This window comes from Aulostomus chinensis, chromosome 24 (assembly GCF_037954235.1).
Source record: "Aulostomus chinensis isolate RoL2024-O1b breed Wild chromosome 24, RoL_Achi_v1.0, whole genome shotgun sequence".
Taxonomy (NCBI): Eukaryota; Metazoa; Chordata; class Actinopteri; order Syngnathiformes; family Aulostomidae; genus Aulostomus; species Aulostomus chinensis.
This window is the reverse complement of record NC_141343.1, coordinates 16,636,898-16,658,973: the sequence shown is the minus strand read 5'-3', so window position 1 is coordinate 16,658,973 and position 22,076 is coordinate 16,636,898. Positions and strand designations below refer to the sequence as shown.

The window sequence follows — 22,076 nt, the reverse complement described above, 5'->3', positions numbered from 1 at the left end:
CCACGCTGCTTTCACACTGTGGTCGGCGGTTCACCTGCAGTTCACGTTGACCAGAACATGGCTCAGAACCAGAGCCAGACAGAGAACACGACAAGGAACTCAAGAGAGGGTGATGTGGCATATCAGGAGAGGAAGGAGGGATGAGTGGATGAAGGGGAGATTTAGGCTTTAGGGCTGCAAGAACTCAGAAGAGGAATCCCTCGAAAAGGTTTCAGTCTGCGGGTTCACACCAAGGTCATTGAAGTGCACACACAAGCTGATGTAGAAATGTACGACATTTGACTCACCCATTTGAGGAACTGTGTGAAAGTGCTGCTGGCTTTAAGACTTGAGGTCAAACAGAACCAAAATGAATATTCTGGGTGATTCATAAAAAAACACCGAGGGCAACTGACCTTCATTGGCTTTGTCACACCTTCCGTTTTCCTGACACTGCAACTGAAAGGTGAACTCTCACTTACAGGCCAAGAGACGATAAGCACGTCTTATTTTTGGAGTCAAACTCGCTGCATCGTGTGTTCATAGCCACACTCAAAGACAGAAGATGTCCTTAGTGATGTCAAAATGAATTCAAATATGATTTTACAGGAATCTGCAAAACTGCAGCAGCATCAGAAAAGATCATTCTTCACATTTCAACTCAATTCTCAAGGTTATAATTTATGCAAAAAATTACCATTGTATTTTATTCTCTCATTCTCTCACGACCAAATACTCTTCACAATCCCTTCTGTTCTGAATCACAAGATCTCATCTCTCTCTCTATGTATACAATATATATATATATATATTGTATATATACAGTATATATATAGAGAGAGAGATATAATTTCTAAATTTGTATCTAAAAATCATGTCATTAAATCAGAAAAATGAAGGACATACAAATTCTTAAAAAAATAAAAGAACCTTCGTCCTTGTTTTTCGGAATTAAAATGATTAATAATTCAGAAACTGGGGCGAATGTTTAAAAAATGTAATACGTTTCTTCCGTATTTTCTTCTGTTCAATATCAAAATGTTTCTGTTCCTCTTCCCCTCGTCCCGGCTCTCCTCGCCGTCGTATCACAACACATTGATGACTCTCTGGTGTGAAATGCAGTTTTATTGATGGTCCTGACATACACAGTGCTCACACTGCTGCTCATGCGTGGCGTGGGATGTAGAGTACATTCAGTCTGTGTCAACAACAACCAGAATCAAGGCACATCAACCAGCGTTCACACCAACAGCCAAGCTAACAGTTGCGGCGCCGCTGATGCTAACGTTTCCCTGCGCGTTTCTGGCGGAGCAGCAAATGTCCAACATTCTACTGAAGCCAGAAGAAGAACAATCTTTGTTTCTGTTTTAGCTTTTATGATTCAGGCCAGTTGCAGGAGAGAGGAAGAGGAGAGGAGAGGAAGAGGAAGAGGAGGAGAGCAGGAGGAAGAGGAGAGCAGGAGGAGAGGAAGAGGAGAGGAGGGGGAAGACGAAGAGGAGAGGAGCGGGAGGAGGAAGAGGAGAGGAAGAGGGGAGCAGGAGGAGGAGGAAGAGGAGAGCAGGAGGAGGAGGAAGAGGAGAGGAGGGAGAGGAGGAGAGGAGCGGGAGGAGGAAGAGGAGAGGAAGAGGAGAGCAGGAGGAGGAGGAAGAGGAGAAGAAGAGGAGAGGAAGTGGAGAGCAGGAGGAGAGGAAGAGGAAGAGGAGAGGAGTGGAAGGAGGAAGAGGAGAGCAGGAGGAGAGGAAGAGGAAGAGGAGAGGAGCGGAAGGAGGAGGTGGAGAGCAGGAGGAGAGGAAGAGGAAGAGGAGAGGAGTGGAAGGAGGAAGAGAAGAGCAGGAGGAGGAAGAGGAGAGCAGGAGGAGGAAGGAAACAAGGTAGAAGGAAGAGGACATGGAAGGTCAGTGCTGATGTTGAAGGAGGAAAAGCAGAAGGCGGCAGGAGGATGTGGAGAAGCAGGGAGGAGTAAAAGCGTAGAGGAAAAGGAAACGATGATAAATGTCCCACAGCACCTGAAGGCAGCACGTTATATCAGCCTGACCTGGCGTGAATTCGTGGAGCCAGCAGCTCAGCGGGAGGCGGGCGAGAAGATCAGGCGCTAAAATCTCAATCTTTCATTCCGTTTCCGCTTCTCCGAAAACATTCCGGTTCTCATTCTCCTTCTTCCTCTCAGCAGGAGGGAACATGAGAGAGTCGCGGATGAAACGGAAAGAAAGATGAAAGGAGGAGAGGACGACCGGAAAGACTGCGCTCGCTCAAACACGTGACGTCAGCGGCGTTTCTGCTAATTAGGTCCTTCAGTACAGAAGTTCACAAGTTCACCGAGGCCGCCAAACTTCTGCAGATGAACGAAGGATCGCAGAGGAGAGAGGGAAACTCAGAAGGATGGCCGTCACTCCGCTGCCTTCGCTGGTCCGAATGGTCCCACCATCTTCATGGCGGCGTAGTTCTGAAACCACACAAGAAGATCAAAGAGGCGCTTTTATCTCGTGAGTCTCCTTTGTTCTCTCGTTCCATCAACGCCTCATCCCTTCTTCTTATAGAACAAACGACAAGAAATCATTGACACTTCTTCCTGAACTTCAGTCGTGTGGTTGTTCTGGTTTCAAGCGTTTCTTCTTCATTTGAATCCTTCTCTTCTTTTCTTCACCTCCTTCAGAGGGAAAATTCTGAATTTGTTGCTTTTTGGGTGAGAAAACATTTGAAGAAAAAACTGAAGATCGATCAAATTCGGAACAAAAGGAAGCATCGGCAACGCTCACGACTCCGACGACTCACCGGGAAGGAGTAGAGGAAGACGCCGAGGAAGAGGAAGATGAAGAAGAGGACGATGAAGATGATGATGAACCACTTGAAGCGTCTCCACAGGATGAACCTGAGGGTTTTGTAGGGCGAAGAGAACCACAGGAAGGATGTCTCTGGACGTCTGCGAGGAGGAGAGCACGCTAGGGTGAGAGAGTGTGTGGGTGTGTGAGTGTGTGAGTGTGTGCGTGTGAGTGTGTGTGAGTGAGTGTGTGCGTGTGAGACAGTGTGTGTGTGTGTGTGTGCCACTCACTGAGGCTCCTCCAGGTGAGGGTTCATGTTGGGTTCGTCTCTGCCGAGTCCGGCTGGTCGCTCGTCGTGTTCTTGTTCCGTCACGATCTCCAGAGACATCTCCACCTTCCCCTACAACCACACTCACATTAGCCGCTATGCTAACACTTTCCAGCTGCTGCCCTTCATTGAGCTAAGCTAACGGCTAACGCGTGAACTCACAGCGAGGGTGGTGTCTCCGTTAGGGTTGCAGGTGCAGGGCCACCACCCTTTCACCGTCTTCTGCTCGAACAGAGACACCAGGCGCTCGGCCGGCTGGTCCAGCAGCTGCAGGCTGCACTTCTCTGGAGACTTGGCCGGACGCAGCATGTGGTTCAGGTCCATCACCACGTGACCTGGACACAGTAACATTCAGACCTGGTGCCGGTGCAGGGGGAGGAGCCACCAAACATCACCTCTCTGATGCTTAAGGTTGGCTCACTTCCTGTAGCAGCCGGCAGCCATGTTGGACCTCTGAGTTTTTACTGTCACAACACGTCTCGTACGCCTTGATGGCTTTTGCAGCTTCTACAACTCGGTGTCAGCTGCGTCAGCGGCAGGAGAACCTGTGCTAGCTAGCGCTGCTACGCAGGGACCGGTCCAACCAAAGCCAATTGTCGCGAGTGACCTCATCAGTGAAGGTCAGAATCATAATGAATTCAACGACCACGTCATCATGTTATGTCTTTTGTTCTTTTTGATTTAAAAAGAAAAACATTTTAATCAAAAATTTGAATTCGTTCGAAATGAACTTGGGTTTGCTGTGACTTCAGTGCGGAGGCGGTCGCACCTCCGGTTGCGCGTCTGAAACGAGTCTGAGTGGCTTCGGTCCTCGTTCATGAGTGCGCCCAGGCTGCACGTCTGTGACGGCGTGCTGGTGTCCTGCTGTGAGTCAGAGCGAACATCGGCGCCATGAACCGTCACTCATATTTGAGTCTCAGCTGCTGCTCTTCTCTGTTCCCGACAGTCAGGATTCCACAGAGGCGAAGCCTTCGGCTGGGAGGGAAGCAGAGTTATGATGATGAAAGAATCAGATCTGTAAGCGCCGTCCATGTGGCCGACTGGCGGGGAGGAGCAGTGATGGGCGCTGTCGTTGGGTGTGGAGGGTTTGTGGGATGATGAATGGCCGAGCCGAGACTCGACGTCCGCTGGAAGTGTTTTTCCAGCAGCAGTTTGAAAGCGTGATGGAGGAAAATGTCTCACGTCCGACCCTCGCATGGCGCAGGACAGCGAGGAGGGTCGGCGGTCTGCGCAGGAAAGGCAAGGCCAGAATGGAAAACACGCTTTGAGCCGGCCACACAAACGGCGGGTGTGTGGGGCGTGAGAGAGAGAGGAGGGCAGACAAAAGGCTGTCGTCCTCAGGAAAGATGGCAGGAGGAGTGAAAGCGGAGAGGCGGGAGGGGCGGCGTCAGGGGTCAGTGAACGCCGCAATTTTGACAGCTTGAGTCCAGACAAGAGAAAATAAAATCAGGTTCTGGTCTGGGAGAAACCGGACCGGTGTTAATTCTAAAGACAAATGTTATCCCAGTAGTTTATGTATCCCCCCCCCCCCCCCCGCCGCCAGGGAGGGGGCTGTCAAACCCAACCTGGATGAAGTGCGGTGCTAAAAGGGTGTGAGAGTGCGTCTGAGTAGTCGAGGGAACGTTTCCAGTAAGAACAGCTCCACTAATGACTGGGTTGTTGGTTCAGTCGCCGCCTCCTCCGGCCCACATGCCTGAGAGCACTCAGGCAAACCTCCAACGCCCGACCCCGACCCACACGTCCGGGATGTCACACGTCACGCCGAATACAGCCGGGCTCCAACCACGCGGCTGAAATCGTCGGTTTTAAAGTTGGACAAATACGCCGAGGCCCAGATCTTCCCCACGTCCCCAATCATGGCGTCCAGCGTCAGTCGTCTCAGCTGTTACCTTTAACGACTTCCTGTCACAGAAGTCGAGCCGTGGGGCGCCCCCTACTGTCCCGGAGCTGAACACACGAGAAACCTCAAACTAAAGAGCAGCAGGGGACAAGTTACCGAGGTAGTCGTCGAAGGAGAACTTGTCGTTGTCCCAGATCTGGATGGTGAGTTTAGGAGCCAGCTTAGTCTCGGCTTTATCAATACTCCAGAAATGCTCCTGAGAGAGAGAGAGTGGGAGGGAGGGGGAGGCAGGGAGAGGGAGAGAGAGAGAGGGAGGGGGAGGGAGAGTGGGAAAGAGAGAGAGGGAGAGAGAGACAGACAGAGGGAGGGAGAGAGAGGGCGGAGAGAGAGACAGGGAGAGCGAGAGAGGGAGACAGAGAGAGGGAAAGGGAGACAGAGAGAGAGGGAGACAGAGAGAGGGAGAGGGAGACAGAGACAGAGGGAGAGAGGGAGACAGAGAGAGAGAGGGAGAGAGGGAGACAGAGAGGGGGAGAGTTCACTCAGACGTCTGCTCTGTTCACCACAGGTCAGTGCAGGAGTAACAAACTCAAAACGCTGATTAAGATAAGCAGCGAAGCAGGAGCCCGTCAGGATGACGGCGGTACTGCAGGCTGTGTCATTATTCAACCGTCCATCATTGTCCTGCAAAACTGGAAGAGAAAAAGGGGGAAAAGTGCACTGTGACTTGTACTTTCATTGATTTATGTGTCACTGTTTCAATATGTGGACTGCCGTCGCGTCCCAGTAGACAACGCGGGAGGTTCTGGTCACCAGAAGGTCACAGGTTCCAGCCCACCGCTAACGTCACGCGTTCCTTGTGAGGAGCACCTTGAACAGTCTGTCGCTGAGATGGTCGTTACCTTCCTGTCCACCACGCACAGCTCCTCCGCCGGCAGGTAGTGGAACGGAAACAGGAACCTGTAGTTGAAGTTGCCCTCCCCGCCCAGCGAGCGGTAGTGGACGTCCGTCTTCTGCTTGTTGTGTTCGTGTCCGTCCAGCCAGCTGAGGAGCAAACAGTCTCACGTCATCAGAGCGTCGCCGCTTCGGTCACCTGATCAGAGGGCAGCGCTACGGGTTCACCTCGTACCCTTTCACGTAGATGTCACTCATCTTCTCCCCGCTGATGCTGACATCATCCAGGATGACATCACTGGTGTTCCAGATGATGCAACGCAGGAAGAACCTGGACGAGAACAAATCACCTGAACTACAACTACACCTGCCGGCCTCAGGCCTCGAGTGTGTGTGGAAGGTCGTAGCTGCGTGTTCCTACTTCTTTGCTTTGCGGGGTGTGATGTTGAAAGGGGGTCCAGGGGGTCCCAGAGACTTGGGGAACAGGTCCACCCACATCATCAGACGTCCCTGACGCACAGCAGAAACGTCCAATCAGACGGCAGAAATGGACAGAATGACTCACCCGCGCCGTCCCACGTGAGCCAAACGGAGCTCCAGCTGGGCTACCTGCTCGATGTGGGGCTGCAGGGGGCTGTACAGCGCTCTGGTCTCCACGTGTTCAGGGACCAGTCCCAGTCTTCGCAAGATAAAGAGGGACAGCCGCTCCTCCAACGGGCCCAGGTGGCGCTTGGACTGGAGTTTGTCCTCTAAACACACAAACACAAGCGGGTTGACGTCCAGGTCACGGCGCTCGCTCATTGCAGTCTAATGGAAAGTGGAAAGGTGGAATACTGGGTGGACTGGGAGCAGAGTGGAGGAATCATTCATCAACCACGCACACGCATGAAGACGGATGCTCGCGGAGCGGCTGGCTGGATCACCGCCGGCGAGGAAAATCTTTGCTGCTTCCAAGAAAAATGAAAATATCAAAGGAACACCAGAGGTTTATTGCTGTAAACTGGAAGTCACCTGGACCGTGTGTGTGTGTGTGTGTGTGGGGGGGGGGGGGGGGGGGTGACAAAGTCCCAGTGGGTGTCTCAGAGTGTCCTCTGAAGGGTGACCTCCAGGTGACCCCTAGGTGACCCGAAGGTTACTGCAGGACTCCTACTTCATGACCTCGACTGTGGTTTTTCTATCTGGTTTGGAAAGATGAAGAAAGCGCCAGAGGGAAAAAGAGAGAGTGAAGGAGAACATAAATTAATGAAGACGAGTGAGGAGGAGGGAGGTGAGTCAAGGGGAGAAGAGAGGAGAGATGAAATACGACAAAAGAGGAGAAGAGGAAAAGTCAGTGGAAGACAAAACAAAACAAAACAAACCAGCGGAAACTTTTAGAGCGAACCAGAGAGAACGGGACGGCGAGATAGAGGAGAAGAACAAACACCGATCTGAGGCAGCAACGGAAAAGTGGCGCAGCCTTCGGCCAATTAACCATCGCTTTTGACGGACAGCAGGCTGACGCACGGTAACCCTGGCAACTGTGGAAAGAGAGCGAAGCGGCGCTCCTCGCTAACCAGGAGACGACCGCGATGTTGACGTTGGCTTGTGCGCACACGCACACACGTACACACAGTTGTACCATAAATCACCAAAACGACAACCATGACCTCGCAACAGCTACGGAACATAAGTAGGCGTGTGTGTGTGTGTGGGGGGGGGGGTGCGTTCATGTGTGCATGCGTGTGTGCATGTGCATGTGTGTGTGCACTCGTGTGTGTACGTGCGTGTGTACATGTGTGCATCTGTGTGTATGTGTGTGTGTGTGTACATGCGTGTGTGTGCGTATGTGTGTGTGTGCGTATGAGTGTGTGTGTGTGTGCGTATGTGTGTGTGTGTGTGTGTTATCTGTCTCATCACTCTGCACCTCAGGTGGTTTAAGAGTCGGGACGAGGTTTTAGGTGAGAGATGGGAAAATAAATGGAGTGAGACAGAAGAGGAAGAGAAGAAGGAGTAGCGAGGACAAGGAAGAAGGGAGGACGTGATGGAGGACGGGTGGAGAGAAACAGGCGCTAATTAACAACTCCTCTTGAGAAAACAGATCTAAACGAGTTCATTAAGGCGTTCTTGATGATGAGTAACTCTCCACCTGGTAACTGAGGCAACAAGTTAAAGAGTTCTGTAGAGGTAACCAGCACAGAGATGACATCATCATGAGGTCATGAACTCACCCCTTCCCTTCTTTACTCAGGGAGTGTGAGCCCGGGAACGAGGAAAGACAGAAGGACATGTGAGGAGGACGAAGAGGAGGAAGGAGGGGGGACAGAAAGAGAGGAAAGAAATGTGGGAGAAAGAAGGAAAAGGAGGACAAATGAGGTGGATCAGTGAGGAAATGGGAGTAAAGGAAAGAGAGGTGGATGAAGAGAAGTGAAGGTGTGGGGAAGAAAGAAGGGAGGGTGGGTAGAGGCGAGGGAAGATGGGAGAAAGGAGGAAGTGGGACAGAAAAAAGAAAGAAAAAAGACAAGAAGGAGAAAACGGCCATTTAGAAAATAATAGGAGGAAGCAGAGGAGGTGAAAGAAAAGGAAACAAGTAAAGGAAGGAGGCGAGGAGTTAGGAGGGAGGGGTGGAGCGCCGTGAGGAGTGATTTATTTGCTGTGAATGTTGCCACTTAAACACGCTTGAAGCGGTGTGCGTGTGTGTGTGAGATCAGCGGCGCCAACGGCACTCTGGTTGAACTATGATGCACTTGACTCCTTCCAGCGTCTCCGGGACCTGCTAGCTGTGTTAGCGTTAGCGGTGTTCACGGCAGCTTTAGCGGCGCTAAGTAAACTTTGATTTCCATTCATTCAGAGCAGCAGCGGAGGGGGAAGCGCTGGACCGTTCACATCCAGGCGATCCATGCCGAGGCAGATCGGAAGCTGAGATCACAGGTGCTTTGATGCTTTGATCCTGGTCCCCTCGTGAGAACAGGAGCGTTTGTCTTGTGTTTCAGGGAACAAAAGCACGCCGACGATCTCCCCCTCCACATCAAACTGAGATGAGCAGTGTCAACTCGTTACCTAGGGAGCGCCCTCGCTAAAGATGAGTTCATTACTGAGCTAGCTCAAGATCCCTCAACTAACCAGAGAGCGGGTTTGCTTTCTCAAGAACACGACGGGCTACTGATTAACGAACGAGATCGTAACGAGATAAGAGTTAAGAGCGTTTTCTCCAGACAATTGGATTCTTCTCTCAAGATCCAGGAACCATGTCTCCTTACTGGGTCGGTCTGGTGACCGGACCACCGATCGTTCCTGAAACACAAGGATTCAGTCAAATCAGTTCTGATCAACTCTTAATGAAGTAATTACCTGACAGCTTGTTTTTAGGAAAGTGAAATAAAGAGTTAACTAAAGGCTCTCATTCAAAAGTGAAGAGGAGAAGCATTCAGCCTTCGAGGCACCGACGCCCACTGGCTGGACAAACCAGATCATCTCTCAAAACACAGAAGGATGCTGAAATAAACCTGAGATCATCGTGAGTCACTCAAACAACGAGTTATCTCATGACCACGAGTTAATTAATTAGATAATTAGGTTGATTTATCTCCAGCCAAAAGGAGACGTCTTAATAGAGACATGGAAGAGAGATGTCACAGGACGGGGAGGAGAAGACAGCAAGCGTGGGCGTCGGTTCATGCCGGGAGGTTAAAGCAACCACGTCAGGCTGCTTCACGGTCGCGTTTCAGTTCTCTGATGAGAGCAGCGAGAGGCGGGAGGCTGGAATTATCAAACGCGCTTCACATTTCCAGCAGGACATCACGTGATATAACGAGTTAAATAAACGAGACCTGAAACCGGAGAGGCAGCAGGTCGGGGCGCATACATGAACCCTGATGATGACAAATGAGCTTCCAGCTGTGCAGCAGCAGAGTTCAGCAGCGTCCCCAGGACCGAGAACCATAATCACAGAAGCTCAAGACTGACACATGGATCATCGATCCGTGAGCTGCCGCCACGCTGACCGCCGCGACCCCCACCAGGACAGGAGGCCTGACGCGTTCCGGCTCCGTGTGTCTCAATATCTGAGTGACAAATGCGGCACCAGCACCCATTTGGACTCGAGGATGAACTGAAAAGAATTTGGCGTTCAAAGGTTAAAGGTCAAGGTCGCTGTCACCTCTGTGCGCCAAAACCCATTTGAACAAAAGCGGACATTTCTGACGACTGCCGTCTGAGTCGGCGCCCCTCACCCAGGTCGGCGGCCGTGTACTCCTCTCCTCGGAAATAGACGGAGTCTTTTCTGTAGACGGGTTTCCGCAGGTTTTGTCGCTCACACAGTCGGTGCAGCAGCTGGCTGGGGGTCAGCTGGTGGCGCCACTGGTTCACGCCGGATCTGAAGGCCGAGAGACGTGACACATCTGAAGACAACCTGAACCGTCGAGGCCACGACACTGTTGATCACCAGCCGCTCGCGTCCACTCACACGCAGTAGGACTGAGGAAGTCCACACGCGGCTCCATATCTGGACAGGAAGCGGTTCTCCAGGTCGATCACTGTCTCGCCGATCTTCTCGTCCTTGGTCAGCATGTCGTGGTCGTACAGCATCACGCGGAGGTCCTTGTCGAGGGGGAGGGAGCAGGTGAGCTCGAACATCCTGGACAACAAATACACCACAGCTAAAACAGCTTAGCATTGTTGCGCCTCCCGTTTTCCCTCGTCTCCACGGCAACGGGGTTTGGGTTACATGCTTCATCCTCGCTCGCTGTCAGGACAACAACTTCGTCCACTCCCGTCATATCTAATATTGCTGTTGTATCTTTTAAGTACTTTGTATTGTACTATTGCACTGTAACGAGTACTTTGGTTGCCTCTTCGTGTGTTCAGATGTGCTCTAGATAAACCAACTTGAATTATTTACATGTCAGCAAGTGTGATTACTTTGCTTTTTTAAAGTGCTGAGAAAGTTCAAATGTGCTGAAGGGAGGAAGCCTCCCCACACCGGCACCGGTTTCACCAGGACAGCCAGCAGTCTTTATTTCATGTCCAGGCTCAAGCGCTCCCATCACTCATCTGTTTTCAGAGCTCAGCCTGGTGAGCGTCTCCTCTCTGGCCTGGATTTCTGTGCCTGCAGCGCCTCCTACTGGTGCTACAACAAGTCAGAGGGAGCAAAGACAAAGAGGTAGACCAGCATCCAGGTACTGGTTAAATGAAGGGAACCTGCTGATGTCCTGCAGGAGTCGACGGCGCTCAGGGTGTCTACGTGCCGTCTTCATGGAAAACTTGAGTTGGCGTGAGTAATGTGTTTAGGCTGGGGGGAGTAAACCCGCCCGTCATGATAGACGCCTGAAGACAACGTGCTGGGTGGAAGCCAGGGCCACATTTTTAAATCACAATTATATTTGGAACAATAAAAAAAAACAAAAACAGGGTCACTGAAGAGCACATAGTAAAGTAACACCGAGGACACAATGACAGGCTTCAGATGATGAGGGCTGCTTCCTTTATAACATCTAAAATTATATCAAATAATAGTCCATTAATCAATCAGGTGACCAACAGAAAATCTATTACCAAATGTACACGAAGTCATTTTTACCAAAGTGATGTTTTTACATAAAAAATTAATCATTTTAATGTGGAGGTTTGAACTGTTGGGTGGGCTGTAAAAGTGTGGTTCTGACAGCATTTCTCAGTATTTTTAGAAAATTTATGAAGAAGATACCAAGTTTTGAAGATAGTCTCTTATTGAGGATCGTCCCCAGAGACGGACAAGAAGATAGATACTCTTCTCCAGAGAGCCAGGCTAGTTAGCTTAGCACAATGACTGGTCGTGGGTGGGAAGTGTTAGCGTAGCTCCGTCTCTGCCTGCATTAATATCAGGAGGGTTGTGTGTAACCTTGGTGATGAATACCAGTTTAACATGAGGATACGTTGTAGTGGTAGAATCAGACACGTAGCCGGAACTACTTTCCTGACTGGGAGCAGTGATTTGACGCAGCACCTCCAAAGCTCCACTGGAACTTGGGTCAACAGAACCAAAGGTTTGTTGAGGACTAGAAGAGCGACTGCTGCTACTGATGATGATGAGGAGGAGGATTCCTGCTGGACACACCAGCATCCTGGACCTGAGCTAGCTGATGCTAACACTTCCACCCACTACCAGCCATTGGGCTAAGCTAACTAGCCTGGACCTGAGCTAGCTGATGCTAACACTTCCACCCACTACCAGCCATTGGGCTAAGCTAACTAACCTGGACCTGAGCTAGCTGATGCTAACACTTCCACCCACTACCAGCCATTGTGCTAAGATAACTATTCTGGACCTGAGCTAGCTGATGCTAACACTTCCACCCTCTACCAGCTATTGGGTGAAGCTAACCAGCCTAGACCTGAGCTAGCTGATGCTAACATTTCCCACCCTCTACCAGCCATTGGGTGAAGCTAACCAGCCTAGACCTGAGCTAGCTGATGCTAACATTTCCCACCCACTACCAGTCACTGTGCTAAGCTAACTAGCCTGGACCTGAACTAGCTGATGCTAACACTTCTCACCCACTACCAGCCATTGGGCTAAGGTAACTAGCCTGGACCTGCGCTAGCTGATGCTAACACTTCCCACCCACTACCAGTCACTGTGCTAAGCTAACTAGCGTGGGGTGTTAAATGCGTTCTTTGAGAAACTCTACATACTTTCCAAAGACAGGGTCCAGGGTGCAGGGGATGTAGTCATCATGGTCGTTGATGGTCTTTTTCCCTAGCGTGATCTTCACGTAGGGATCACACTACAAACACACATTGAGAAACAATACTCACTCATTGTTTTATTGTGTATTTCAACTTCAATAATATCCATCCCACCTTCCCATTGCTGTCTTTGGGCTGCAGTCCATGAGCCTGGATGATGTAGACCCGGACCAGGCACTCCTCTATGCCGTTAGGGGGAAGTTTTCTGAACTGTCGGGGGGGAGCAGGGGTGGAGGGGTCATCTGGTAGGGGGTAAATCTTAAAGTTCCCCTAGTGGATGAGGACAAGACAGAAAAAGTAGTGTCAAGAAGAGACAGAGAAGGATATCGCAAAAATGATGACGCATAATTTAGCCAAACCTCGTGGGGGCGAGTAGGAAGGGCCAAGGAGACCCCACAACATTTTAGTCTGTTTGAGGCAGGGACAACTGCACTTTTTTACACTGGGTTTAGCAGAGTTCTGCATGAGGGAGGTATTCCCTCCGGAGTGTTCTCCAGTTGATTATTCTACTGAGCACAATCAACGAAAACACACAGAAGCGAGACCGAACTTTTACCTTGAACTCTCCGACCACTGACGGATCCTCTCCATCGTCCTGCGTCTTTCCTCTGTACAGCTTGAACGTTCGACAGAAATCAGAGAGGCCTTCCAACCCCTCGACCTTCTCTAACTCCCGGTCATAAACCTGAGCACAAGAGGGAGGAAAATTCTTCCAATCGAAATACAAAACCGTGAACTCAGATAAGAACCAAGTCGAGTGAAATCACCATCATTCCTTACATCTACACGGTTTCTGTCCACTGCTGCTCTCTGTTAACCTGTAATTGTTAAATATATTTTGGAGTTGGGCCCAGTTTGGTCCAACAACGGCCCTGACGGCAACTTCTTATCCAACGTTACAGGGCCCATCATGGTTAAATTATCTGATAAACTTGTACAAAAGGCCTTTCCTGAAGCTCAGGGGTGACGATGTTTAATACAGCAAAGTCTTCGGTTTCGAGCTCCCATCAATGGAAAGGGTTCTCTTATAACATTGGTTGTAATTTGGCACAATTTAGAGGAACTGGACGGGAGTGGACGGGATGAGGAAGCTAACGGCTAACCCTAACAAACCATACCATCTGGTTTGTTCGCTGGTGAATACATTAGGCTTTGTTTCGACATATATTTGTCTAATATCAATAATTTCACACAATATATGTAGCACTTGCTATTTTTGTCTTGGTTTTCCAAAACACAGTTAAATAACGGACAGCAAATATCATTTTATTAACTCAGTTGTAGCCTGTTAGCTTGTTTTTGCTTACACGCTTTCCATTATCGCTCATAAATCCACAGCAAAGGTGTTCATCATACTCGGAGTAAATACCTGACTGAAAATGACAGCAAGCTAATGTGCTATCAGTTTCAGTCTCAGTATGTAGTGATTCTTCAGTGTTGCTGCCATGAAGGGAACACATACCCTTCAAATAACTTATCAAACTGAGCTAAAATGGCCATAAGACGCCTTCTGTCAACATCTTTGTTATTAAGAACCAAAGAGAGCAAAGAGGTTAGTTTGGAAAGAGTGACGCAGGAGAACGAGGGAGGAGGAAGATGAGGGGAATGAAGGGTCTCAGATTTGGGTGGAGAGAGGTGGAAAAGCAGGGTGAAGATGGGGAGGAACAAGGGGAAGAGAGAGTAATGAGGGGGATGATGTAAACCAAAGAGAGGCCTGGAAACAGACCTCCATTTCAGCACTCGAGCACCAAACCCAGTACCAAGGAAGAGGGAAGACAGGGGACCAGGGTTAGACCAGGGGTCGGAGACTGTGGGCTTCCCCTCAGACAAAGCTTGGAATAAGGCATCCCCGTTAATTACTTGTTTATGGTATTCATCCATTCATTCAAAGGAAGCTTAAAATTGCTGTTTTACATAACGAGATTACGCATAATAGGTTGAGAGAAGGTCTGTATCGTGCGTTCATGAGCAGTGGGAAAGTTCCAACCTCCAGAGAGGAAGAACACACTGAACGGCTGTCGAACTTGGAATATCCCACTAGGAACGTTTGTGAGAGAAGAAGGTTTGACGTCACTCAACATGGCTGATGAGAAATGTTCTCACTCCGAGCCAAAGTTGGTCTCTTCATTGTTAACGTACTCACTGGCAAAGGGGCTCGTGATATCAAACGATACCTTACAGTTTGTAAATTTGTCCCCGTCAAGCAGCTAATTTTTGCGTAGCCCTGACACACCTTGTAAGCAATGACATCATACTGGATGTCTTCTAAGAAGCCTTACATTTGACATTAAACGCATTCCTGTTCTCCCCAGAAGAACGAGTAGTTTGGTCATAATACAAGTCGTGACCGTTGCCATCAGTTGCCAAAGAAAACATGACCAAAGCAAAGTCACACGACATCAAGAAAAGGAACAAACATCCGTGTACAGAGGTGGAGGTAGCGGTGATGTAGGAGGTTATTGCTTGGGGAATGTTGTTCGTGTTGTTCATTGCTGTTTCAGGCTGTTTTGATATTTTGATGTAGAATCCGTCCAGAGAGGGAGAGGCAGACTCATGTTCGGGGCTACTGAGAAAGCTGCTTCCACCATCACGGTTTTCTTGTTGTCACAGTCTTGCTTTGACAGGATATCTGGGTATCACACAGCTGTTGCTGCGGAGTGGATACTTTTCAACTGTCGTGGGACCCAGCTGTTAATTTCATGTTGACTTCCCATTTCTGTCCAAACTGTGAGCATTTGAACCCAAACTATGACCTTTTCCCAAACCGAACCAAAACATTTTTGTGGCTAACCCTTACTAGAATGTTCCAAAAGTGTGTTGTATCAGAGGGTCAGAACAAGCTACGTCTATCTGGATGTGTTGGCTTGGATTCAGGTTCTCTGGCCTTTACTAACCCTTCACTGAAAAGATACAGGTGAGCTGGGACATCTGTAGTTCCTTTCTTTGCGGACCTCCATGACAGCGCCAGACAAGAAATTAATGAAGCAACTGCAAAGCTTCTATAGCAGTGGAGGTGGAGATGGAAACAAAAAGGTGGCAGAAAAGGAGGTGACAGCAGAGGAAAGGTGAGGATATTAATGTCGGGTCAACACGAGGCTGGAAACTCTCCGGCAGTAACTAACCGCTAAAGGGCAGAGGGAACAGAGGAGAGAGGAGGTGGCAGCAAGGGGTGAACAGAAGGTAAAGGAGGTTGGAAAGGTTGGAAACAGTGGCTCATTTTCCTAAGACAGTAGCACATCTGACCAGAAAGGTTTGTCAAAGGAAAGAAAGTGACATAAGGTGAATGAAAAGGGATGAAGTAGTTGGAGGCGAAGCAACGATTTAGCCGGTGCCTCTGCTCGCTTCCGCCTGCCGAGTGAATCCAACGTTTTTGAAATGTTGCTAAAGCTACATGGAGACTGTCATGTATTTCCATTGGCTGTTCCCAAACAGAGTCATAGCCTGAGTGAATAAAAATGTTCTCTACTGCGCCATTTGGTTTTAGCCACATTTTAATGTAAAGAAAAAGACTTAACAGATGTCGACGGCCTTTTCCTACAGCCATGAAATAGAAGCTTCCAAATCGGTGTATAATATAATAATACAATAGGTCTATAATTGTCCACATGCTTTTTTAAAAAAGGCTCTTTCCCGCCAAATAAGTCATCAAAACAGTGTTCTTAAGAGCTTATTCTGAAAGCTGCACAATGAGGCGAAAGCTCTATTAAGGACGGCCATAAAACCACTCGAGAGCCCAGGCCGCTGCTCTGATGTGAAACGGCTTTCAAGGGGGAGGTTAGCGGTAATGAAATGTGCTGACATGATTAGTCATTTGTTTGGGCATCAGAAAAGAAAAGTGACGTGTGTTTTCTGTCCCTGTGGGAGAAAAGGTCGCAATTTGGGGCGAGAGAACTGGGATAAGGGTTGAGGGGAGTGATGGCGGAAGGGCTCCTGGGATGGTGGTTGAACGAGACTAAAGACAGCTGACGTGACGCAAACTCGCCAATATCTGCCTTTTCCCCTAACCCTTCCCTCGGCAGTATTCTCAAAGCAGAATCATCATGGATGAGTCATTGGAGCCATTTGTGAAACGACCGGAATGTCACGGCGCCGGGCTACGAGGACGGGCATGGGAGGAGAGGGAGACAGAGACATGACGACATGAAGGCAAATTTTTGTTGAAATTGTTACGTTTGGGTCAGCAGGCAAATATCTCCAGAAAATGGAACAAAGGTTCTCTTCTCAGCCAGACTACAAGATGGAAACCCTTCTCCCAAAAAGTTGATCCAACCATTGGCTTCCAAACAGATTTCAAACAGATCATTTTCCACAAAAAAAATTCTCGCCTCTCTTCAACATCAGTTCTTGTGTCCCTTTAATTTGACATCTGGTGCCAGCTGGAACGCCGTGGGGTGACCAAAACAAGAAGGGGCTTAGCTTAAATGTAGATGCGCTTCCCGGAAAAAGAAAGAGCGCCAAGTCTTTAGAAGAGGCAAAGATGGTGAAGACAGAGACAGAAGTTGACTTCAAAACTGTCTTCTATAAAACCTGTTTTACTCTGTCATGGTTCTGACATCAGGATTCCAGTTGTAGTTTGGATTCTTAGGTTTAATGGAAGTATTTCCTTCATACTCTTAAGTATTTGCTATCTATTCTATCCTAAAACACATAAAAACACAAGAAAAGCAGGCCGTACATTGATTTTTACAGGACCAAAGCATTTAATTGAGCTTTCCCTTCCCTCCATCTGAAACTCGACCCAACTAACACACTCACATTAACACCTACCTTCAGTGTGTCGAAACCTCTCTCCAGGTACGTGCCACATTTGTTTTTCTCTCCAGTTGAGGCGTAGAACTTACTCCACCAGTCCATGAACTCTTCCCCCTGCCGGTCACATATTCAGAGCACAAGTTCAGACACCGACATTAAAATAAACCACTGTGTCCAAAATCCAGTCGGTCACTGGGGATGTAGGTTTCTCTACATTACTTTTGGATCCAAACATTATGCTTTGTGTCTCCATCTGTTTATTTCCTTGAGGACTGACTTGTAATGCCACTGAGAATCATCTCTAAAAGCTACTCTGGCAACTGAAACCTTCTGAACATCATGGATGATATTTCTAAACATCTGAACTCTGCTAATGACCTCTAAACCACATGAAAACCCCGTAGTGGGTGCTTTGTAGAGCAGCGTAGCACCGGGCTCAGAAATAACCTGCTTTTCATGGTTTTTCCAGTGATGGCAGGGTTGGCCAGCTCTAGTCAACAAGTAAAAAGTGCCTCTGGTGGCTCGGTGGCGTTAGGGTCATGGTATATGAGTGTTCTGAGGTAATGGAAAGGGGCACAGAAAGAGCACAAAGCAGACACAAATGGACAGAAACATGTATGGTGGTTTTATCCCAGTATCACAGGCATTTCTAATACTGGTACAGAATATGAACAATTTTACCATGGACCACATTCACCTGGAGGACATGTTCCCGTGTAGAAGCTAGAATTCTGGATAGTGTAGGACTGCTGTGCTCCGGGCTACAGCTCGTATGAATGTTGACCATTAGCAACTGAATTTAAATCCAACTCTTCCTGGTTGACCAACCATCCACCCACCCATCCATCCATCCACCCAACCATCCACCCACCCATCCATCCATCCACCCAACCATCCATCCACCCATCCACTTTCTATCCCGCTTATCCGTTAAGGGTCACGGGGGGTGGAGCCTATCCCAGCTGACATTGGGTGAGAGACGGGGTTCACCCTGGACGGGTCACCAGTCCATCACAGGGCCATCAGGAGTAATCAGGGGATCAGTGTCTTGCTCAAGGACACTTGGTCACCGGGGGAAGGGGGGATCGAACCAGCAACCCTTTGGTTACTAGACGGCTCCTCTACCTCTGAGCCATGTAGCCAATGGATGAACAAGTATGTTGTCCATGTCCCTCCAGACCATTTTTGTCCATTATTGGTCAACAATATAGTGGTATTATCAAAATAATTTGTCAGATATTCACCATTTTTCAAGTTTTCACTGAGTAACTATCAAGCATTCTAGCCTCTCAGCCTTAGTGGAAGGACAGAGAACACCGCCGAGGTAGGAATCTGGTCTATGAACTAAGACTGCTACACCCATGTGATGTTGGGTTAATCAGAATAACGAGTTTCTGATGGAAAACTTCACTTGAGAACCTTCTTGTGTCGGAAAATGGTAAGAATGGCAAGTCAGTTTTTTAATCAATTCATTCATTTACTATTAATTCAAGCACTGAATATCATTTTGTGCTTATATATGATGTGCATGATGTCATTAATGTTAAATCTTGTCCAGTTAGAGGTGGCTAGATTATCTATAAATTGTATTTTTAGCATTTACACTGTCAACAAAGCAATACTTGGGTGTTTTCAGCTGATATACTCCTACAGCAACAATTGAGTCTGTTGAGGGGTACAGGAATGGCCACATGAACCTCTACCGGGGGCGAGTCTTCGCCAACACATCACCCAGGCATAAACAAATAAGGTGAAGATGGACATGAAGCTCTAATCCTGAATGAGCCTGAAACACATGGCGAGCGCAGTGGTGGTGCTGCAGCCTGTAATCACTGTAATCAGCTGGAGCAGCTCCACCGACCACCACCACACCAGGGTTATCGGTGTTTTCCCACAGCAGGTCTAATTTTCTTTTCTCGTTGTGCGACGATGTCATTGACCCTTTACTTATTGCATAACCCTGCTGAGAGACAAACAAATGCCATTGAAAACCCTGATGGGAGGGTGGGGGTGTGGGGAGCAGTCACTTTTTTCATGTGTGCTTACCCACTGTGACATCTAACGTACGCATGAAGACGAGAAGACAGACAGAAATCAGATTTCATCACATTGGCCACCAAAACGTGACCAAAATAACAAAAGTAAAACGCATCATAAGAAGCTTTTCAATTTCGTGTCATTTGAAATTGAAGCATGCACCATTTGGGACAAAAAGAAACCCCTCTGTTACAAAATGACTGCTGGCATGAAAGTAAAGGCTGTAAAGTCGCTGCGATGAGTCATCAAGAGGCTCACAATGTCAACCTGATGCAGAGCATAAAATATCTTTGTTTTTGAGGTTTGGACAGGACTTGATTTATAGGATTATAGGAGGAATCTTTACATGTTGTGTGTTTTTTATCGGGGACTTATTTTCCCAAGAATGATGCAGTGACATCCATCAATTTTGGAGTCGTTTCTCACAGTGTGCGAGTCGATGGTGCTGACGCAACGAGGAGCTACAAAGCTGGGGAAAACCAAGGGGACAGATCAAACTACCAGCCTGCCCTCTCGCACACAAACATAAAAAGCCACATTTCATTTTGACCCGTCCCCGCCCTGCAACCTTCAACCCTCCGAGGAGCTTAAAACACACGCATGACGCATGCACCACTTTTTCCTTTGTGTGTGTGTGTGTGTGTATGTGTGTGTGTAGGCATGAGTGCAGAACAAAAGTGCTCTTATGGCACTGTGTAGAATCCCCTTTCTCCTACTTCCCACACTAACACACACACACACACACACACACACACACACACACACACCGAAGGGGGAAAACTACGGCGTCCCTCGTTTTTCCAAAGTGGCTGCATGGCATGGAAAAGGGCAGCACGTGGCGCATAACTAGGAGACGTGTGGCGTCCGGTGTGCTTTAATGTGTCCTCTGAGTGCAGACGCTGCCAAGCATTAATGACACTCGAAATGTGTGCCATCGGAGTGACACACTTCAGGGACTGAACACACACACGCCGACAGCGGTCTGCTCAGGGTGTCGGTGTGGTTTACAGCCTATCATTAGGCCCTGCAGGCAAAGCCAGACTAACCAAACCAGACTGGCACCGCCAAGACCTCGGCGAGCTGAGCAAATGGATTTACATAAGAGCAGGGAACTGCCTCGTATCTGAGGGGAAATCCCTTCCATGGCAGGGTCAGAGGTCAGAGCAGCGCCACTGGACGCTGCGTCCAGCAGTTACTCAGAGATCAAGACTGACAAAAGTGTACCAACAAGAAGTTGCTCCTCAGGCGCCATCGAAACAGTGGGCGTCAGTTTGTGATGAGCAAAGTCCACAGCCAAGGTCCACCGAAGCGCCAGGTGAGCCTCAGCATCTGGTTGCTAGGATACAGAATGCCAATGGAAGTAAAAGTATTGGTATATAAAGGTACTTCCACCTGTCTTTGCTCTGGATGAACTCAGGAGAAGACGACCTGCCATGATTTTGTGAGCGGGAAAACGTCAGGGGGCTCCTCCATTCTTGCCCTTCACTTGTCCTTGTCCCGCCCCTCCTCAGCTGGGATTATGATTGGATGACTGCTGGTGAAAAGTGACCATTTTGTCTTCTGTGGTCACAACTAGCCTGTGCTAAAATGGCTCTAAGTGCACTGAACTTCTATGGAGCGAGGCTACAGCGAGGGAGGTCTGATGCAGCGTCAGCCGCAGGTTCATCGACTGCCATCAGCGATGGTCAGGTCAGCTTCTAGCAGCCTGCGTTTGGCTCGCACGACAAAGCGGAGAGGTGTCTGCTGCAGAGCCCCGGGGACAGAGAAAACTGAAAACACAAGGTTCCAGGCCTCCTGCTGTACCCGACTGTCCGAGGTGCTCCTGCATCAAATGCTCAAGCGAATCTGTTAACTCCACAAACTGAATATGGACCTGCTTTTGCACTTAGCAAGCGCTAATTTCTGACCATGCCTTCGGTGGTACTTTAGAAGTCACCCTTGCATTGTGGGATGGATGGAATCAAAAACACTCTGAATTGGGTGAAAGAGCGCTGTATTTTTTGGTCACAATTCTGTGAAGCGCTGCAGCCTGGGCAGCTTGCTAATGGACACTTTAGCGGGGCGTCTGGAAGCTGTGAGGGGAAGCAGCCGACCATTGTGCCCAAAATCTGCTCTGATTTTCTTTGACCCCACTCTGTATCTCCAAAATAAACTGGTTAATGTGAGGAATGTGGAAAGACAGGGATCGATGTTTCAGCCGAGCTGTTTGTGTGCTTTGTCATTCCCTCCGCTGTGGTTTTGAGGCACAGCACCAAACCTCAAGTAAAAATCTGTGGCATTTTCACATAAATAAATGTCTTTGCTGCGATCGCTGATTGACGGTACATAGTAGTGACTGAATGTGTATCCAGTTCCTGACAGCTTTTCCATTTGCTGCTTGCGCTGCCTACGTAACGGTGGCCGGCGGGTAAAGCGAGTAAACCACACTCCCCTAAGAGAAGTACTGGCAACTGATGCTAGCACCCACGGGTTTTCGCGTGCTTACTTCCACATCCGCCTCCCACGCCACGGTCATGAGATTGAGTTCACTGCTGGTCAGTGCTTGTCTGTAGGTCACATCATTTTAAAAGATTTTCTTTAAGATGATTTCCAGCAATTTAAGCAAATTGTGTGGTTAGCATTCAAAATAAGCATCAAAAAAGTGGTTTAAGCTGCACACTAACAGCAGAGTTTGGCTAGCCAAGCGTGTCGCTAGTACATAATCTTTTATGGGACAATATTTTGCAAGTATTTGCTTTTATTGCACATTAACAGCAGAGCAACTGGATCTTTGCTAACTTTACACTGT

General features: G+C 48.7%; 1 protein-coding gene across 8 annotated transcripts in view; it reads right to left on the bottom strand.

Moving 5' to 3' along the window:
• Nucleotides 1–1,094: 1,094 nt before the first annotated feature.
• The window catches only part of dysf (dysferlin, limb girdle muscular dystrophy 2B (autosomal recessive)), a 61,374-nt gene continuing 40,392 nt past the window's right edge, over nucleotides 1,095–22,076 (bottom strand). For 7 of the 8 annotated variants that reach the window (XM_086198197.1, XM_086198202.1, XM_086198201.1 and 4 more), the window contains 15 exons: nucleotides 17,267–17,365; nucleotides 13,056–13,184; nucleotides 12,614–12,769; nucleotides 12,446–12,537; nucleotides 10,239–10,409; nucleotides 10,006–10,148; nucleotides 6,407–6,546; nucleotides 6,219–6,307; nucleotides 6,033–6,128; nucleotides 5,806–5,947; nucleotides 5,063–5,162; nucleotides 3,229–3,401; nucleotides 3,029–3,138; nucleotides 2,752–2,899; nucleotides 1,095–2,422 (listed from right to left, as the gene is read on the bottom strand). In XM_086198197.1, coding sequence (XP_086054323.1) covers nucleotides 2,366–2,422; nucleotides 2,752–2,899; nucleotides 3,029–3,138; nucleotides 3,229–3,401; nucleotides 5,063–5,162; nucleotides 5,806–5,947; nucleotides 6,033–6,128; nucleotides 6,219–6,307; nucleotides 6,407–6,546; nucleotides 10,006–10,148; nucleotides 10,239–10,409; nucleotides 12,446–12,537; nucleotides 12,614–12,769; nucleotides 13,056–13,184; nucleotides 17,267–17,365 — 1,845 coding nt within the window. In that variant the 3' untranslated portion in view covers nucleotides 1,095–2,365. Of the gene's footprint in view, nucleotides 2,423–2,751; nucleotides 2,900–3,028; nucleotides 3,139–3,228; nucleotides 3,402–5,062; nucleotides 5,163–5,805; nucleotides 5,948–6,032; nucleotides 6,129–6,218; nucleotides 6,308–6,406; nucleotides 6,547–10,005; nucleotides 10,149–10,238; nucleotides 10,410–12,445; nucleotides 12,538–12,613; nucleotides 12,770–13,055; nucleotides 13,185–17,266; nucleotides 17,366–22,076 lie in introns of those variants that run through there. The other variant, XR_015111914.1, reaches the window with a different exon arrangement.